The sequence below is a fragment of the Phasianus colchicus genome, chromosome 9, assembly GCF_987193195.1.
Source record: "Phasianus colchicus chromosome 9, bPhaCol1.hap1.1, whole genome shotgun sequence".
Classification (NCBI taxonomy): Eukaryota; Metazoa; Chordata; class Aves; order Galliformes; family Phasianidae; genus Phasianus; species Phasianus colchicus.
Genome location: NC_143444.1, coordinates 21,097,324 through 21,115,773, shown reverse-complemented (window position 1 = coordinate 21,115,773; position 18,450 = coordinate 21,097,324). Strand labels below are relative to the sequence as shown.

The following is an 18,450-nucleotide window of genomic DNA, read 5'->3' as shown; positions in this document are numbered from 1 at the left end:
CTCAGTGTGGAGAAGAGGATGACCGGGCCTGCTCCCTAAATTACTTCCTTGCAGAAGGCACAGGACAGAGCTGTTCCAGGCTTAGTGAGCAGCCCCAAGGATAAGCGATGCAGAGCTGCCTGCTGTGCTGCACTCTGCCCTGCTCTGGGTGAAGATCTGGCCCCTCACTAAATGGCAATGCCACCAGAAGTCTCTGTTTTGAAGTTATCATGAATCTCTTAAACCTTGCCTGAAGTAATCACACAACAACCTATCCATTAGACAATGAACAGAGATTATTCAGCTTCCTCGTAGAACAGCTAAACGGCAGTTCCTTCCTGCCAGTGATTATGGTTGTGATTAACTGCACAGTTCAAGGTGAAAGAAGAATACGGTTCCAGGCATATATGGCTTCCTTTAACCTTAGCAAAACACAGTGCCAGATATTTCAATTAGTGTGTACCAAGGTCAAAAAATCAATTTCTTATCACCCAAAAACACACATACTGTAAATTTCATTTTCAAGCCATAATCTCTAAATTAAATCTGTGTACCTAAAAAATATACACTGCAAAATTGCAGTCCTTCAGCCCCCTCCTCCTCTTGCAGCCAGGAAGCATTTTTACAAACATCACCTGCCTTTGTGCTCCATATTTAGAGCACAGTGTTTGGTTAGATTCTAATCTTCTTGGAGAATGTCATTATCTCTTTCTTTGGCAAATAGAGGCCCAAAGTGTCAATTACCTTCTTAAAATCTTTTATATATACGGGATTGAGTTGGGTTTGATATTCTGTCTGCCAGCAGCTCAGATGGCAATTTTTCACAGTCCTATACAGAAAAATTGTGCACTAGTATATCATCCCAGATAAATTACACATTTCAAATGAGGTTACAGACAACTTCACCACTGTGGCCAGTTTATGCTGGAAGAGCAGGGGAAAACAACAGTCTTACAGAGAACACTTTTCTGGAATTAAACTCTATGATTTATTGAATGGAGACAAATAAGTATACTATAGTGGTGGGATACTGTATGGACATCAATATAGTTACACAGAGGTAATATCAACCTCTGTTAGGTGTGTAATTCCTTATAATACTTTGTTAGGAGACCCATGCTAACTTCACAGTCCCAAAGACAGATGCAGAATCCGATAGCTGTAGTGGGCTCTACTGCTTGCTTTTTATTCACATACATTTACAGAAATAGATCTTCTTGTGTACATTTGTATATGAGTATACACAAGTTCTGGAAATATCTTCTGTCCTTTTGCCTTTTCACCAGGAAATTAGAAGAATGTATTGTTACTGCTGGACCTTTTGGGACTACTTTAAATGTGAGAGAAACAGGAAGTCAATCGTGTTTCTGGGAGGCACATAGCAAGCACACTTTGAGACAATAAGTTTAAAGCTCTTTAAATGAATTTTCCTACATCCTCTAAACATGTAACATATCAATTGATTCCTAGGGCCATAAAACAAGATGAAAAGAGTATTCTCTCAATAAAGCAAGATAGTGTTATTTGGCAAGGGTTAAAACACATTTTGAATTAAACAAATAAGAAACTGCCTGTGTGCAGCTAATCAACTTGAAAGTTTGGGTACATTTTTGAGAGAGATAACTAACTCTTTTTCTACCACATAATGTACACATATTTTAAAACCTCTTCAGATGCAAATGGGTCTAATTTAAAAGAGAGACTGTATATGATTAAAGAAGTAATGAGAAGAAGTTCATTTTCTTCGTAGCCCCTTCAAAAAGTCCATTATTGTATTTTCATTATACTTACAGTACCATGTCAAGAAAATGTAAACAAAAACCATGGAAAAAAGATTGAAGTTTTTTTTTCCTACTTTGTGTGTGTGTGTATGCTAAAATCTGTGAATTTTATGATTCTGTCTATCATGGACTTGGTGCAAGGCTTATTAAAGTCAGGGTTCGTCTCTTATAAATGATTATACTGGGCTCTATAGAGCTCTATAGTTTGCTCCCAGGCAAGCTATATTTTCTGACAGTAGGAAGGTACCCCTTGGAAAGTTTCTCTCTATCTCATTAAGTGAGAAAATGGGAGGTATTTCTTCGTGGATGTTAGCTAGCTGGATTTGTTGCTTTGAATGCATAAGCTGTTTTCAAGACCAATATTTATGGACAGCCATTTTCTGGAGGTAAGACAACTGGAGTAGGATAGCCTCCTCTGTCCCTTAATCAGCAAGATCATTTTATTACTTCCAGTATCTTACACTGCTTTCCATCTGACTGATGGTATTATGCATAGCCTCTGTCTTTTCAAACTCCTGATCCACTCTTAAAAGCTTCAACTAAAAGATACTTTCAATAGTATCTTGTTACAGTAAGAAAGTTTGCTTACTTATAAAAAGTAAAGTCAACTTTACAAATACCATTTGATTAACACTTGAGTATGTTAAAGAGAATGGCTGTTTTCTGGAACATAAACATATCTCAGTTCTTTGCAACTGAAAGGCAACCATACAACTGTAATTAGTTTCCAGCCATCTACATATATCACAACCACTAAACTCTTCTCTAATGCACACAAAAGTATAACGTCTTGCAGGGGAAGGACAGAAACTACACACAGATAAAAGTTCCACAAGAAGAACCACCAACACTACAGGACTCCAATGGCCAGGAACTTGCTATATTAACTTGTGCATTATCTGTTTCCAGGCAAGTAGACTTTTATGCACAGGACAGGTAATATCTAATCCTCCAGGCTAATTTTCCCAGGCTTTCCAGTTTCCTAAACTGCTTGCCTACAAATTTAATGATGAGTATCTGACTGAGATGCATAGGCTGTGTAATGTCTCAAAGCTCAGCAGCCAGTCTTCAGGAAAAGATGAAAAGCGCTCAGCTACATTATGACCAGGCAGATGCGGACAGGAAGAAAAGTTACTGCCTCCTGAAGAGGAACTCTGAAGGGATGGATTTAATAAAAAGTATAATAACTACAGGAGCAAGCAACAGGAAGGGTCCTTGTAACACTTCCTGGGACCACCAAAAAGTCAGACACCTAAACACAAGAGTAGGAATTCTGAACTTGAAGATGACTTCTGCCCTTTTACACAGCCTGCATTCTGGTATTACCACACTGAAACCTGAAACTGTGGAAAATATGCAACAGAATTTAGAGGTAAAATAACAGAGATTAGAAGATGCAGGAGGAGGGAGGAAAGGATAAATGATAAGAAAAAGTGAGAGACATTCGCAGAGATTATGGGGAGAATGTCAAACAGGCTGGGAATCAGGAGTCTGCTTTGGCTCCTGAGTAGCATATCCCAAGGTTTCCAAGCTATCACCCGCTGTGCTGAGCCCTGTTGTTTGCGTTTGGCTAAGGCATATCTCTCTCCTGCTGTGTTATGCTAGAGCAGCTGCAATTTGCCTTTTTATAGCTTGTGGTAACTGATAGTAGTGAAATGAATTTAGGAAGCGTGTGGGTTGGATCTTCCGTATCAGTGATTTCAGACTATTTGGTAAACACAGAAGTGACATCCTGTGATGTATGCCTGCTGGTAACAAAAAAACTTCCACTTGTAAGCCAGCATTTGGATTAGATCATTTGCTACTTCTGGGTAGAATGCAGTGATTACATAGAGTGGTTTTACAGGATCATGTTAATTTGAAAGGTGAAATTCCATTAAAATTATATACCTAGTGAATGCTGTAGAATGGCGACACTGATGAATCAAAACAAACTCAGTGCCGGCAATAAAAGTCAGTGGTGGGACGCATTAACATCACCTTAAAGCAAGAAGCTGATATCTCACAAGAAAGCCTCTTTAAGAACTGCCAAAAGAAGAGAGCTGGTAGTATGACCCTCAGTAAAACAAGAAAATATGTTTGCATTCAGACTTGGAGTAGGCTTTCAATTGATTCAGTTGCGTTTACATAAATTGTTCTGCATTCGCAGAGGGATTCTGTATTTTGATATAAAATACCACTTTGCACTGATGTATTTTTTTGCCTCTGGAAAATCATAAATCCTACTGCATTGCACTTCAAAAGACAGTCAGTGTCCCACTTCAGTGCAAAGTTTCCCCGATAGCCTAAGTCCCTGCTCACTATTTCTGGGAGATCTGTAAGTATTTTACAAGTGAGACTGATTAATTTTTGTAGTATGGTGTGCAAGTGGCATTTACAAGGGAAAATTGTTCAGGGTTATTTGGGAGGAATATTGTGTTCAGACTTTTCCTGCTTGCCTGCCTACCCTCCTGGAACAAACAACATTGCTTCATTTTCCTTCCATATTTTACAAAGTTAAAGTAAACACTGTGATCACACTGTTTACTTTAATTTCCTGCAGTGTGCCAGCAAATCAGCAAATTGGCAGTCAGCAATCAAGAAGCAGCCAGTATTGAAACAGCAGAGCTGCTTGGGAAAGCATCAAAGATGCCAACTCATTCTTCCTTCTGTTTAAAAAATAAAATATGAGCTTCTTTAAAGTTTTATGTATGATCTGAAATTTTGTTTGTTTCCTTTTAATTTTGTTGTTTTGGAAGAACACTGGGATTTTGGCAACACCTAATTTATACAGCTGACTTTTCACATGAATAACTTTACAGAAGTGGCAAATATATGCTATTTGCTAGTACAAAATCTGTGGCATTTTCACACAAGAGGAAGTTAACGTATCTAGAAATCAGTACTGTTTGGATATATTTTATTTTTTTGCCAAGACCTTTAGCTGTTTAACTTCAATTTGATACATGATAATATGAAGTTAAAACCTCATGAATTACATTTAAAATACACATCTGCACAAAAACTGAACCCTAAAAGGAAAACAGTTTTCAGAGGCCATTCTCTTGTCTTATGTTACATAAAAGAAGAAATATAAATACAAAAGAAGAATGGGATGGTATTTTCTACCTCAGAGGTGTAAAGCTTGACAAGGTGACTCATTTATTGCTTTCTGGAAGATGTTGTACAGAAGGAATTTATTGCTATGTAGGTCATAATTCCAATACACTCAAGAAGCCAGATCCTACAATCAGTTATTCTCCTGATTATGTGCATTCCTGCACACATTCTTAGAGAAGACAACGACAGAGGATTAGCTTTTTGTTACTCTGTCCAAAGGATGTCTTCAGAAAGTCCAAAACATCACCTAATTTAAAGTGGTTGAAATCTTGTGGGAAAGACTGTAAGAGGATAATTATTTTAAAAGCCATGACTTTGACACCAGGAAATTAAATTCATATCTATGTGTCTTTATCTATACACAACAAATCCAATAATCTTGAGCTCTCTGCAATCACTTAGCCAGCTGGCAAAGGGAGCAAAGTAAAAACTAACAAACCCCATTCCTGAGGTATGCTGACATCAGTGATTCATGATTCATCAATAATGGTGCTAGGAAATAAATGTAACAGGGCATTATTGCCTTTTGCAGCACAGTAAACTCAAGGGAAAATGTGTATCACATTGAAAAGACAGAGCTAGTAAAGAAATAACTTTTACAAACATTTAAGAGGTGTTATGAGCAAGCAAAAAATAGAGAAAAAGTAGAAAAAACCTTTTAAATACTTTGAGAATGTCTCTATAAATAAAAGGGGACACTTTTTCAGCTGTATAAGCTGAAAACTAGCAATTCTTTTGCTCAACATTTTTACAAGGAGAAAGAATTTTGTTTTTAGTAGAAACTCTCTAAACAACCACTTATGTGGTTTAGCTGCCTACAGTGAAGAAGATGGTTCTACACTGTGTAGAATTATTAACATTGATGAAAGTAATTATGACTCTTGCAACCTATGTAAATAACAAAAAGGGCAAAAGTAAACATAGCAAGCCATAAATACTCTTTAGAAAATGCCTGTATTAGCACATAATTGATGATCTCCTTTGAAGGTGACTGGACTATCATTATAAAAGCCTAAGATTATTAACTGAAGAAAAATGGGTAGCTATCTGTAGAACAGCAAATACACCTGCAGCATTCTCCATACAGAACAGTGAAATCTAATACATCATTAAATAACTGAGGCTTTACTTTACATTTTCATTGCTTTAAAGTGTTTATGATAGGGTTCAGCCTATATTTCTGATCCTTTATAGAGGCTACCCAATTAAAATTAAAATTCAAGTTACTTGTTTATGCTAATAGAGATCTGCTGCACAGTATTAATAATGTGCTGTATAACATACTGCCCTAGAGAAACATAGGCTTTCTTTCAGGGACAACAGCCATATTGTTCTGATACAAGCTTTGCTACATAGCTGTAGGGTAAGTGACTTTGGTTGTTGTTGAGGTATTTTACCAGAAAAAAATTTGATCTGCTGAACTGAGGCTTGCTTCAAAGCATTGCCACTGAAATGCAAAGCACCAAAAATAAATCTAGTAGTGGTATGCTTGGACTAATATTGGAAATTTTGTTTTTAAAGATTGAGTTTCCAAACATTTAGTACAATTATTAATAAACAATTAGTTGATTCATAAACTTTGTAATTAACAAACATGCCTGTTTCGCCATACTGAATTTTTCTTTAAATGACCAATAAGTGTTTTTATGATTTTCAGTGCAGATTTCCCTAAGAAAATAAGGGAAAAAATGAAATTGAGGAAAAGATACCACATGAGAAAAAAAAAACATGTAAGGTAAGATAAATCCATCCCTATATGACACCATCCTTTAATAACACCTTAGAAGGCATGCACAATGTATGGATTTAATCATGTCAGTAATATCAGTGAAGGACAACATCAGGAAGTGTTAGTTTGAGTTGTTCCAGGTACTACTGCAAAAAAAAATTCACTTGGTTTTCTTATTTCTCTGTGTTATTCACAAGTGTAGGCATTTTGCAAATATGCAGTTAACATTCAAGTCAAGAAGCTTACTCATAGTAGTAAAATTAAATTAGTCCAAATACAATGGATAATAATACAGTATTGAGGTAAAGGCCATTTCTTCTTATTTTAATTTGGCCAGCTCTATACACAAATAACGACCTATACGTATGGCAAGGTTTGCATTACATTCAAGTAACATATTTAGTGACTGCACAACACATGATGATGCAAAGAACAGGTTGAGAAAACTGGGATTGTTCAGGCTACAGAAGAGAAGATCAAGGAGAAATCTTACTGCCTTCTATAGCTACCTAATGGTTCTGGAGTTTCTAGAGAAGATGAAGATAAGCTATTCTTAGAACTGCAGTAAGTGAAAAGAGCACAGAAGAGGCAACTACAAGATAGAACAAGAAAACCTCCAACTAGATATCGGAATATAAAAAATAAAATTGTGGTAGCCAAACACTAGAGTGAGTGCCCAGAGAGATCTGTAATCTTCATCTTTGGAGATAACTGAAACTTGGTCAAGACCCTGAGAAGCCTTCTCTAAGTAGGGCTTGCTTTGAGTGAGAGCTAGAGCACATGACCTCCAGAGCTCTCTCTCAAACTATCCTATAATTTTTGATTCTTCATTGCTTATTATTTTAAACAGCAATGTTTCTCCCTAAACATTCCCAGTTTATAAAAGGTTTGTCAGACAGAAAGTCTTTGCATTCTAAATTTCCCTAAAACAAATACACTTCCAAGTAGATCATGGTAAAAGAAGCATAAAAACCCACAGTAAAGGTGGGCAGCTTGTCTACACTTATATGAAACTGATGTGCTTGTTATTACTTAATTTACCAAGATGCATGAAACACAAAAACTGACTAAATGGCTGGTTAATATTCATAACTACTTCTCAGGACACTAAAAGCTAGCATAAGTCATATACTTTTCTGCCTGCCTGCAGTTGAGCATAGCTACATTTAATAGTGCGGATAAGTATTAGAACTACACATAGTATAGGACAACTCAAAACTGAAGGCAGAGAAGATAGCCTTTTCTTTGGATGGAACATAAAGGCATCCAGAAGCAACCTCTGTGTAGGATTTCTAGCATATTTCCTTGTCTTGTAGCTGTAGTGAAACAAAATGAATATTGGCTTCACACGTACCATTTCCCTATGGTACACACACCTCCTCAGTTTTCCAGAGTATCTCAGGAGCTATATTTTTTTGATCATGATTAGAGGCTGAGAAGAGTGGCCTAGTGCTATGTGTGTGTGAATGAGTTGTGAGAGTAGTAAAGTAGTGGTTGTGCCAATCCCAAGCTTCAGAAGACCAAAGTCATAAAGGAAATTGCTGAAGCTAAAACAGAGATGATGTTTCAGCGTTTCTGTAGAAAAGGACTCTATGCACCAAGACTAAAGCTGGAAAACAGTTTATGTACAATTGAGAGAAGCTTTGTTTGAAGCTGAGTTGTAGAATTTCTTGGAAACTGCCAAGTTCTTAATGTTTGGCATTGAGAGTGTATTAGCATAAGGTGTTGTAACAGAATTTAGTCATTGAGTTAATTGGTTCTTGAATAATTTTTTCAAGAAAACAGATATCAGAAATGCACATAAGGAAAATCTGTTTACCGTAACAGAAGGTAATGCCATTTCCCGTGTATCCTTGGGAGCAATAGCAGCCTTGTGTCCCACCCTGAACTTCACACCGTGCATCTTTGTGGCATGTCATGTTGCAGCTTCCTGTAGTATAGCCATAGTCCAGCAGACTGGAAACCAAAACTGGAACAAAGAAAAAACATATTTATTTACTTAAAAAATTCATAATGTGCTCTAAAATCAGACCTGGGTGAAAAGTATCCTTGAAATTGGGATATCCCAGTAAACACAATATTATCGCAGAGTCAGCAGCATTGCACAATGGGGTGATGGCCACCAGCTGCTGCATATTCTTTGGTAAAACCACTCAGGAGCTAGAAATAGCAGACACTAGAGATGAGAACCTGTGTACACATTCAACCAATATCAAACTAGTAAGCAATGTAGAAATTACTCAGTGATCTAGGGAAAACATTTGAAAGGCTTTCAGAGCTTTCTAGTACTTTCCAATAAAGCACAGACTTTTATTTGCACTCTGAATTATGTATGGAGTGTAATCCAAACTGCCCTACACATATCAAGTGAAAAATACCGCAGAGGATTCCCTAGATCAGATTTTTTATTTTTATAAGCACTTCCATACATATGCAGCTAATACACACGCATGGTCTGAGAGATTAAATTGACATGTCATGGTATTTACAACATTGTGGCATTAGGGTTTTAAAATCTTCTCCAAATTATTTAAAAATAATCTCTTAAAATACCATTTCCATGTTATGAATATACTGTACTCTTTTTTTCCATCCACTGAACAAATCCCACATGATATAACTACTTTCCCATTGTATGAATGTGTATAGCACATAAGAAGAAAAAGAACCTCTCCCTGTGAGAAAACTAACAGCTCACTGAATAATTATACACACCCTATAATGGGTTAGAAATAGAGGCAGTTAACTCAGAAAGGAAAGTAAGTTTCTGAATTTGTACTGTATAAATGGTTAGCTAGACATAATGAAAGTTGCAGAACACAAAGCTCCTTCTTGATCCTGTCTTTCCCTGCAGTTCTGCTTTTCCCTACTCAGATATTATTTTGGATATTTGCTAGTCTTGTGTTACAATTATAGGTTTCATTGCTTCATGAAATCTCACCGAGGTGTATTTTTTTCACACACACACACAAAAAAAAATATGAAAAATTCAAAAGGCTACAACTTACACACAAATTTTAACAATTACATATAATCCAAACCAATTTATGTATCATCAAGTTTCACCTTCTCTGTTTTTAAGAAAGGAGACCATCTCATAGAGATTAAAACAGAAACCTGTAGGAGTCTGTTGTCACTTTATTGTTCTTAACAAGTGAAATCTAAAAATCTCTCAGAGAGACAGTGGGAATTAAAAAAAAAAAAAAAGGAAACACCAAAACCCATAATAAATCTGTCTATATGGAATAAAACCCACAATAAAATAAAGATTGTTATTTCTAGGATTCAGTTTTAGGGCAAACCTAACAGTGGGACTTCTCAATCCTGTAACCAGCAGCACAAGTCACAGCTGTGTGGACTTTAAGTCCTCGTATCAGTTGTTTTCCATTAACTTCAACACACTCGTTCTCTCCAGCCCCATATCTCTGTCCCCATAGGTTGTTTGCTAGACCCCGCTCCCTTCCCACTTGCCATTGCTCCCCTGGGAAGAAGATTTTACCTACCTAGGAATGGCAGCAGTTTCATTGGTGATGCTGTTGCTGTGTGGCGCCTGGTGCTGAGCCCCTGTGTCACAGAAAAAATCTTCCTGCCTTAAAATGTATGATCATGTGCAAAATATGTGCACATGCCTATTAGGAAAGCAAAGTCCTGGTATAGGCGCTGCCCTGACAATGCCCTTTCTCCCAAGCTTTGCGTTCCCAAAAGATCCTGAGACTCACAAGCAGAACGTGGAGGGCTGGGAGGGGCTGAGAACCTGGTCTTCTGGCCAGTAGGGAATAAACGAAAAGGGAATAAATGAGAAAATGAAAGAGAAGCTGCAGTCAAGTCTCACAGGAGTTATCAGAGAAGGTGCAGGGATGAGTGGGTTAGAGGAGGATGGGTTAAAGGAACTGCTTGGAGAGTGCTCAGGGAAGGGGGAGGATGAGGATGGAAAGAGTGAAATAGAGCTTGCTGGATGGTGGAGCAGATCAGGGAGTATGAGGAAGGTGTGGAAGAGATTAGTAACTGGCCAGAGCTCAGAGGTAATGGGTTACATGCTTCCTTCCACCTTTTTCTAATGAGATGAGAACACATGAGCCCCAAGAGCCATTTTTTTGGAGGCAGCCCTGGATAACTGCAATTTTCAAACTGCTTTCTTTGTGTTGGAGATAGATCCTTACTGCAGACAAGCAGTGTTGCTTTAAGGGCGATGGCCTGTGAGGTGGTACAGGAAATCCACTGAGCTGTGCTTTGTGAGAAAAACAAAGACATACAGGCTGGGAGGAAAGGCACAGGAAGGCAATTGTATGGCCAGGAATCTCAGGAGCTGAAGGAGACTGTTTCTGTGGATTAGTGGGAATGAAGCAGGGTGTCGCATAAAAGGACATATTTAATCCATTTATTTAATGATTTGCCTGATCAATTGGTCAGCAGCCCTGACCATAGCAGGGATAGAACAAGCTGATCTTTAAGGTCCCCTCCAACCTAACCCATTCTGTAATTCTATGATTTTATGATACAACAAATTTGATAAAGCATTTGGCACATCTGTGCTAAATGTGTGAGCTACTGTATCCTCCTCATAGCATCCTAATAACTGAGATTTTGGGATGTGCTTATATTATCCATGGACGTGGCAGTATACAATCCAGTTATCTCAGCTTCTTGGGAAGGACATCTCATGTAATGAAACACTGTAAAACTTCAGCATTGATGTATGTCAGTCTTCATAGAGGAAAGCAGAGGGAGATGCAAAAAAAGGGACATGGTCCTGGAAGACCAGAGAACTACCTGATAAACAAAATGGATATGGGCTGTAGAATGTCATTGTTACTAAAATCACAGTATCATAGAATCATACAATGGCTCCAATCTCCTTGCCATGGTCAGAGTTGCCAAAATACCTCAGGTATAATTACTAATTTTTCAAGTTGAAATTTTGGTAGAGAACTGATTTTGGTAAGAGGAGGCATCAGTGTTCTTATAGAAATTATTCATAGTTGTGAGTGTGGCAACATTTTTTCTAAGCCAGTTATGAACTGTTTTCTTTTCATTGTTTTCCAGCATCCTCATGATCACTTCTCACTAGAGTCAATGGGGTTAACCTCTGCTCTGACCAGGGAAGAGTGAAGCATGTAGAAATAGCACGTATTTGTCTGGTTGGCACAAAGCACTCATGTCACACCTTGGTAAGGAGAGAGGAAGCTCCAGTAACCGGATGTTAGTTTTCTACGAACCACAGAATAATGAACAAAGGGTCCAGGTGTAAGAGGAATGTTTTTCTCTTTTTTGATTTATTTGCTGGGACTGGGGAGGACTTGAAGAGAGGAAGGGACTAGGAGTTTGTTTTCTTAAGTTTTCCCGGAATCTGATGCACTGAGAAACAGAGGAACAGAAAGTCAGATAAACTGAGTGGAGCTTTGATCTGCATGTCCTGTCCTCTGTGCCGGCATGTGCTCTGTCAAGAGCTTGGCTAGTCCTAACTTGCCACTCTTGCTGCTGAATTTCAGCTGACTCATAAGGCTGGGTTTGGAAATCCTGTAATGCAGGAACTGCATCTATTTATCCCTTTACTCCCCAGATCAGTTTAAGAAGTGTTTAATAACATGCAAGCAGTGACAGAAAAAAGTTACAACTTAAGGTTCAGGTCTTAAGAGTTGAAAATGTGAAAAGTCAGAGATGGAAGTTTCAGTTTCACCTAGACAGCGGCTTTCTGCAAGTAATGTTCAGATCAATGGGTTGGAAACCAGTCTCTTGAATCATAGCGTTGGTATGTTTATAGGGAGAACTTGAATTCATTTTCTGATTCAAGGCCTAAGCACATTGGAGAAATTGTGGATGATGGACAAAACTTCACTGTAAGAAGGCAAAAAACTTCTTTTATTTTTTGCTGGAAAAATGCGGGGTAACTCACTTTTTGACAGTCAAAGGTACAAATCTTTCATTAGGATATGTGATCTGGAACAGTACTATTGACCTACCCTATTCTTGGGTGCAGTGGACAAAGTGAAATGAGGTGCACAAGTCTAATTGGCAAATGGTTTGTATTGTAGCTGGCAATGGGTGAGGAGGAAGCATGCAAAGACGGAAGATGAGGAAGAACAGTACAAGAAGGACAGAACAAGGAAGGTTAGGTCAAGAGGAACTCTGGGTGATAAAAGGAGCTTCGATCAGATTTGGAAGGCAATAGGGAGACAGCGAAGAAGGGGGATTTAGGAATATCTTAATGAGATCTCAATACTGGGAGCAGTGGATTACTTTTGCATTAGACTACTTTAAAAACTGGCTAATGTGAGTGTCAGTTAGAGGCTGAAGACAGCAAGGTCGCAGTAAGCATGGATGTGGAGAAGGATGGATTTGACAAAGATTTTATGAGGAGAATGAAAAGGAAAGAGGAGATTTTTGAGACATTTTGGAGATTAAACCACGGGGATTTACTGATATTATCTATTGGCATATAAGGATAAGGAGTTAAACAAGAAGAGATGAGCAGGTGAACACATGAGAAAGCAGACACTTTCAAATTTGTGCTGTCAAAGTTTTCAAAATATACTGAGAAAAAAATATTGAGGTGTCATAAAACTGAAGTATTGATGGGTGCCTGTCTTTACAGGCAGGGAGGAGGAACATGCACAAACATGCATATTCCTGGAAGACTGGAGAATATGTCAAAACTAAATGAAATGGGCACAAGAACATTGAATGACACTAATGCAGAACCTATCTCTGTTTGACTAAAACAAAGAAGCATTAAAAATAAATGTTTTTGTGGAAACACTCAAAAAAAAAAAAAAAAAAAAAAAAAAAAGCTTTTTCATTATTACGCAGTGGAAACAGCCCCAATCCCGTACTTAAATGTGGAGTTCATTTTATAAATGGGCCCATTTGTCTTTAAAAGTCTGTGTTAGGAGGGCATAAGTAAGTGAATATGCACAGGTTAACATTCTTGACTTCAAACCACACGTTTTTGATTACTGATCACCATGATTAAAATATTGTAAAAGACTGACTGTAGAATTCTCAAGTTGGGTTTTTATGGTGAGCTAACAGGAAGACATCAATCCGCCCATAGAAATGACTGGATACTTTCCAAGCTTTGCATCTTGAAGAAATGTATTTATTCACAGTGATTTTAAAGGTAGTTGGGATGCTGATTGTGCAGACTGTTCTATGAAACTAACACCGATAGCTGATGAGGGCAGAAAGTTAACACTTCCCAGAACTTAGCCTTAGGTAGCTTTCAAAAGATAACAATAAAGCAACTGCTTTTGTAACCGAAACTGACTATAGTACCAACAAAAGAAAAAAAAGCAAACAAAGCTAGTACTAGGTATTATTTTCTTACTAGTATTATTTTCTTCAAATGAACATAAGCATGATCTCCTATATTAAAGACAGATTTATGCCTTTAGTGCAAACAAATTTGGACTGCTAGGTGAATGTATACAAAAAGCATTAACACATTTGCAGTTTTATATCACAGTGGGAATAAACATGTGGTATACCAGTATATATATTTCTTTCTCAAATTATCTGTTATGTATTCCACGAGATACCTAGTGAGAGATGAAAGATGTCATCTGATGGGCATCTTACAAATGTATCTGCCAAAGGCTGCTGACCCCACGTCCAGACCACTATGAATCATTTTGAGAGGGGATGGTGAGAGTGTGTATCGCATTGAGAGATCCTGAAAGATCCAATGAGGTTCATATATCTTCAGCCTCCTTGCTATTCAGCTCCACTTATATTCAATCCCTCCAACTCTGGTATCTAACCCATCAGCAGTGTACTTCAATATAATCCACTCAGACTGTGCACAACAGGCACAAGCACTTGCATGCACACAAGCACACATTTATCATTATCACATAAGCACATATATATGTATCCTTTACTGAATGTGATGAATGTTTAATACCAATAATAAAATGTGATGCTGATCTTTCTTTCTTTTTTTTTTTGGAGGGGGGCAAATGATTGTTCACTTGAATTACCAGGTTTTCTGCCCAAAATAAAATGAGATATAGAACAGATTGATACACAAATGTCTTGGATAAAGCTTTCCCTCTGATAATTGCTTTTTTTTTTTTTTTTTTTTAAATAGCAAATTAATTTATTGGTTCAAAACCAAATCACTGCAAGAATTTAGATGGTCTTAAAGCTACTTTCATTTATCCTAGTCACTAGAACAATTTTCCTAGTTAATAAAATATGCATACAATTGAAAATGTATTTAATGTCATCTCAAATAAACAAATTTTTGTGGTTGGTTAAAGTTATTTTCAAATAAAAAATCCAGGGTAAATATTTTTAGAACACAGACTAGCCTATCACACAGCAACCTACCTCGGAGGACTCTGCCACAAAAGCAGTGTTAGCATCTGTTTTATAACTGCTTCACCTGACCTTCCTGTCTGAATGCCTCACAAAACCTTATCATTTTATGTGCAAACATCATATTCCATCTGAGCATCCAGGGTTGAATATATCTCTTGGGATGATGTAACTCTAGGCAATTCTGAAGCAATAAACACACAAACACACATAAACATATGCATGCACACATCCTACTAAATCTGTGTAGCTATGTCCATCTGAAAGAAATTGCACACTTTAGTGTTCAGAATCAGTTTCTTGCTGTTCTTTGTTTTACCTTAGGTGAAGTCATGGAATGAATGAATTTAAAGTGAATGCAGTGTTTCTAATAGCCAGATTAACTACCCTAAAATGAGACTGTTTCTGCCATCTGCTATAATACAGAAGAGATGTACAGACCAGATATAAAGATCCTCACAGCTAAAAGGGATAAAGTAACTCAGTTTTCATGTCTAGTTATGTTCTCCTGGGATTGGCCATTCTACAGTAGTGCTAATGGTAGTCACAACTCTTTTAGGAGGAATAGAGTGATCCCCAGAAATAATTACACCAATGAAATGCCAGATTAGCAGTTGCTCTTAATCTACATGCATTTTATATGAGAGCACTAGAAATGAAGGCCTCTCACAATGCGGTGTTAGTATGTTAACCATGAGATAACCAAACTAGCTCCTAGAAGATCACAATTTCCTCTTCTTTATTTTATTACATGGAATAAGAATTCTGAGAATTCTTGTTATTCTAACACACAGTCTTAGACACGAAGTACCGACTGCTGCTGTCTTAATGTGCCCAGGTTGTTACCTTCTAAACACACAGGTCAGTATTCCACACAGGCCAATATCCTACAAAACCACCTTGTCTTTTTACTCCTTGGGTAACAGATTGCTAAACATGGTTACCTTATAATATGAGTTTCAGTCATTCTTGTAATTAACTTCAATGTCTTCTGAGGAGTGAGTAGATCCTAAGCAAGGATGTTGGGATTTGCTCCTACACTCCTCAGGAATCTTCATGTTCTGTGGGGCTATATCTTACAGAGGAGTAGCAATTGAGGTGGTCATGGTCAGATGAAGTATGCACAGTGCTGGAAGAGAAGATGATCTTTTTCATCTTCTCAGCTCCTCAAGGTTACTAATGTCTTGGTAGCCTGACTTTTTGCTGCTTTTCAGCCGTGTGTGCCCATTCTCAGTGTCCTGTCTTGGCAAGAGCCCTTTTCCCCTGACCTCAATCCTGTGTTGCTCCCCCTCCCCCCAGCCCTGCTGCATCACTTCCTTGCTTTTCTCAGCGACTCCTCAGGAATTTGTGCATTTCCTATCTGAGAACACTCACAGAAGGAAAAATGCTTCACGACCGCAGCTGGGGGACAAAATAATACTCAGAAGAGGAAAATATTGGATGATCATTTAGGCATTAGAGTGGAAAGTTCATTCTATGAACTGCCAAGAGTGCTACAAGTTGAAATAAAAAAACCAAACACTTGCATTAAAAATAACTGTACCATCACTGATTTTTGCGTAGGAAGAAGGCTCTCTGTGATGCATGTAACATGACACTACTTATCCTGTAGTATTACTTTGTTACATCATCTTCATTCAAAGCTTCAGGACCATAGTTCACTGACAAGCTGAAAGATTAGAAGGAAACTTAGCACTAGCCCACAAAGCACTAGTCATCCCACTCAGTGAAGACACAGAAGATGCTTTGATGGAGCAGAAGGAATGGGAGGAACAGGTCCTTATGAATCCCTGCTATTATTATCCTGATTATTTTTCTAGCATCCAGGTCACCTGGCAAGCCATGCTGTTTATGTGGATTGACTCCAGAAAGGGTCTCCTGACCCCAGTACTGCACAGTAGAGAGTTGATAGCAGCAGCAGAATACTTCAGTCTTCGCTGCTGACAGGATGGTGATATAGAGCTGTATTCTCACACACTTCATGTGATAGTTTCATGTTTCTACAGTGTTAATGCACTGATGGTTGAGTTCTGGCGAGTCCTGTTGAAGTAGGTAAAATTAAATTGCTGTACTATGCTGGTTTGACCCTCTGCTAGACACCACCACTGAGACAATTTGCTTCAGTCACTTTAATGAAAAGCTTAGCATCTTAATTTAAACCTAATTATTCACTGCTAAACCTTTCAGTTTGTTCTCTAATTCCTGCTGGACTGTGGGATGTCTTGAAGGAAATCAAATTATGCCCACCACAGATTTGCATATTATTTTGTACATTGCTGATGCTCTTTTGACTCTGAAAGTAAGCAGTTTGTTTAACTTGTATCTTTCTGGTCATATTTCACGTGTTTGCCTTTTCTTTGGGCTTTTTTGTTTTTATTGTGTCATTTCAATGTTGCCTTTTAGCTTAACTGGGTCTAATTCAGTCCTCAATATGAGAAAGTAAATTCAGTTAAAAAATATAGTGAGTTCTTTCCTCGGTTGCATAGAGGCCTAGAGGTCTCTATTTCTCTCTGACATTAGCTTCACTTATGTCTGAGGTAAGACTGAGCTGGTCCTTCAGATTCAGACTCACCCTTCTCCAGAAGCAGGCTGCAGCCCTTTTCCTTGCTTGCTGCTTCTGGGTAGTGTGTCCATCCTAAACACCTGGATCTCTCTCAAATAGGTTAGAGCTAATTCATCCCCATCAATATGTACAAGTACATGATTTTTTCCAATGTTCATTATCTTGCACTCATCTGCACTGAACTTAATCTGGCATCTTGTTACTCAGTCACTCAGGTTTTATTAGTTCTTCCTGAAATTACTTACTTGGCTCCCTGCTTTACATTAACTTAAATAATCATGTATTGTCAGCAAATTTCAGTACCTTGTTATTCATCCCATTTCCCATACCATTAAATATGTGTGGTGAGCAAATAGCGTAGGAAATTATTCATGAATATTCATTTGAAGTTAAAAGCAAATTCCATTTTGACAGCATTCGTGACTATTCCTTGTTCACTTTCTGCAAACAGTTGAGCTCTAAAGATTTACTAGTGCAAATGCATGCAAGAAATTCATGTTTTTCTTCTGTATACAAATAATCCCTCCAACCTGTATTTTTACAGGCAAAGCTCACCTTTCAGGGAGAGAAGGGATATCTCTAGTTAGGGGCATAGCCTCTTAAGCTAACAGTATGTTTAGACAACCCCTTCTCTTGTTGTGCTGAGACAATCTGACACAAGATGGGTAAGGAGAGAATAGCATTGCAGACATCCCATTTGCCATCTGTATCCACTCTGACCCAATGCCAAGCAGAGACTTGTGGTCCTGTGGCTCTTCATTGCTGTCTGTAATGGCTCCTGACCAATCCCATATTTCCAGCTATTTTGGTTTACAGATTGACAATTCTATGTGTCCTAGCATTCTGGTTAAATCCCATCTAGTTAGGGATTACGGAGTCTCAGAGGGCTTGGTTATATGGATGCTATGTCGTACAGGCTGTTGCACACTGCCCCTCTGCTGCAGTTACACAGCCAGCACATCAGCCCTACTGATCTCATCCAG

General features: G+C 38.0%; 1 protein-coding gene across 2 annotated transcripts in view; it reads right to left on the bottom strand.

Annotated features, from left to right (window-relative positions):
- ADGRL4 (adhesion G protein-coupled receptor L4) overlaps window positions 1-10,800 on the bottom strand; it is a 75,129-nt gene extending 64,329 nt beyond the window's left edge. Inside the window, exons 1-3 of one of the 2 annotated variants that reach the window (XM_090146458.1) lie at window positions 10,749-10,800; window positions 10,092-10,152; window positions 8,408-8,557 (exon numbers count right to left, since the gene is read on the bottom strand). In XM_090146458.1, coding sequence (XP_090002584.1) covers window positions 8,408-8,557; window positions 10,092-10,113 — 172 coding nt within the window. In that variant the 5' untranslated portion in view covers window positions 10,114-10,152; window positions 10,749-10,800. Of the gene's footprint in view, window positions 1-8,407; window positions 8,558-10,091; window positions 10,153-10,307; window positions 10,716-10,748 lie in introns of those variants that run through there. The other variant, XM_090146456.1, reaches the window with a different exon arrangement.
- Between the last annotated feature and the right edge of the window lie 7,650 nt (window positions 10,801-18,450).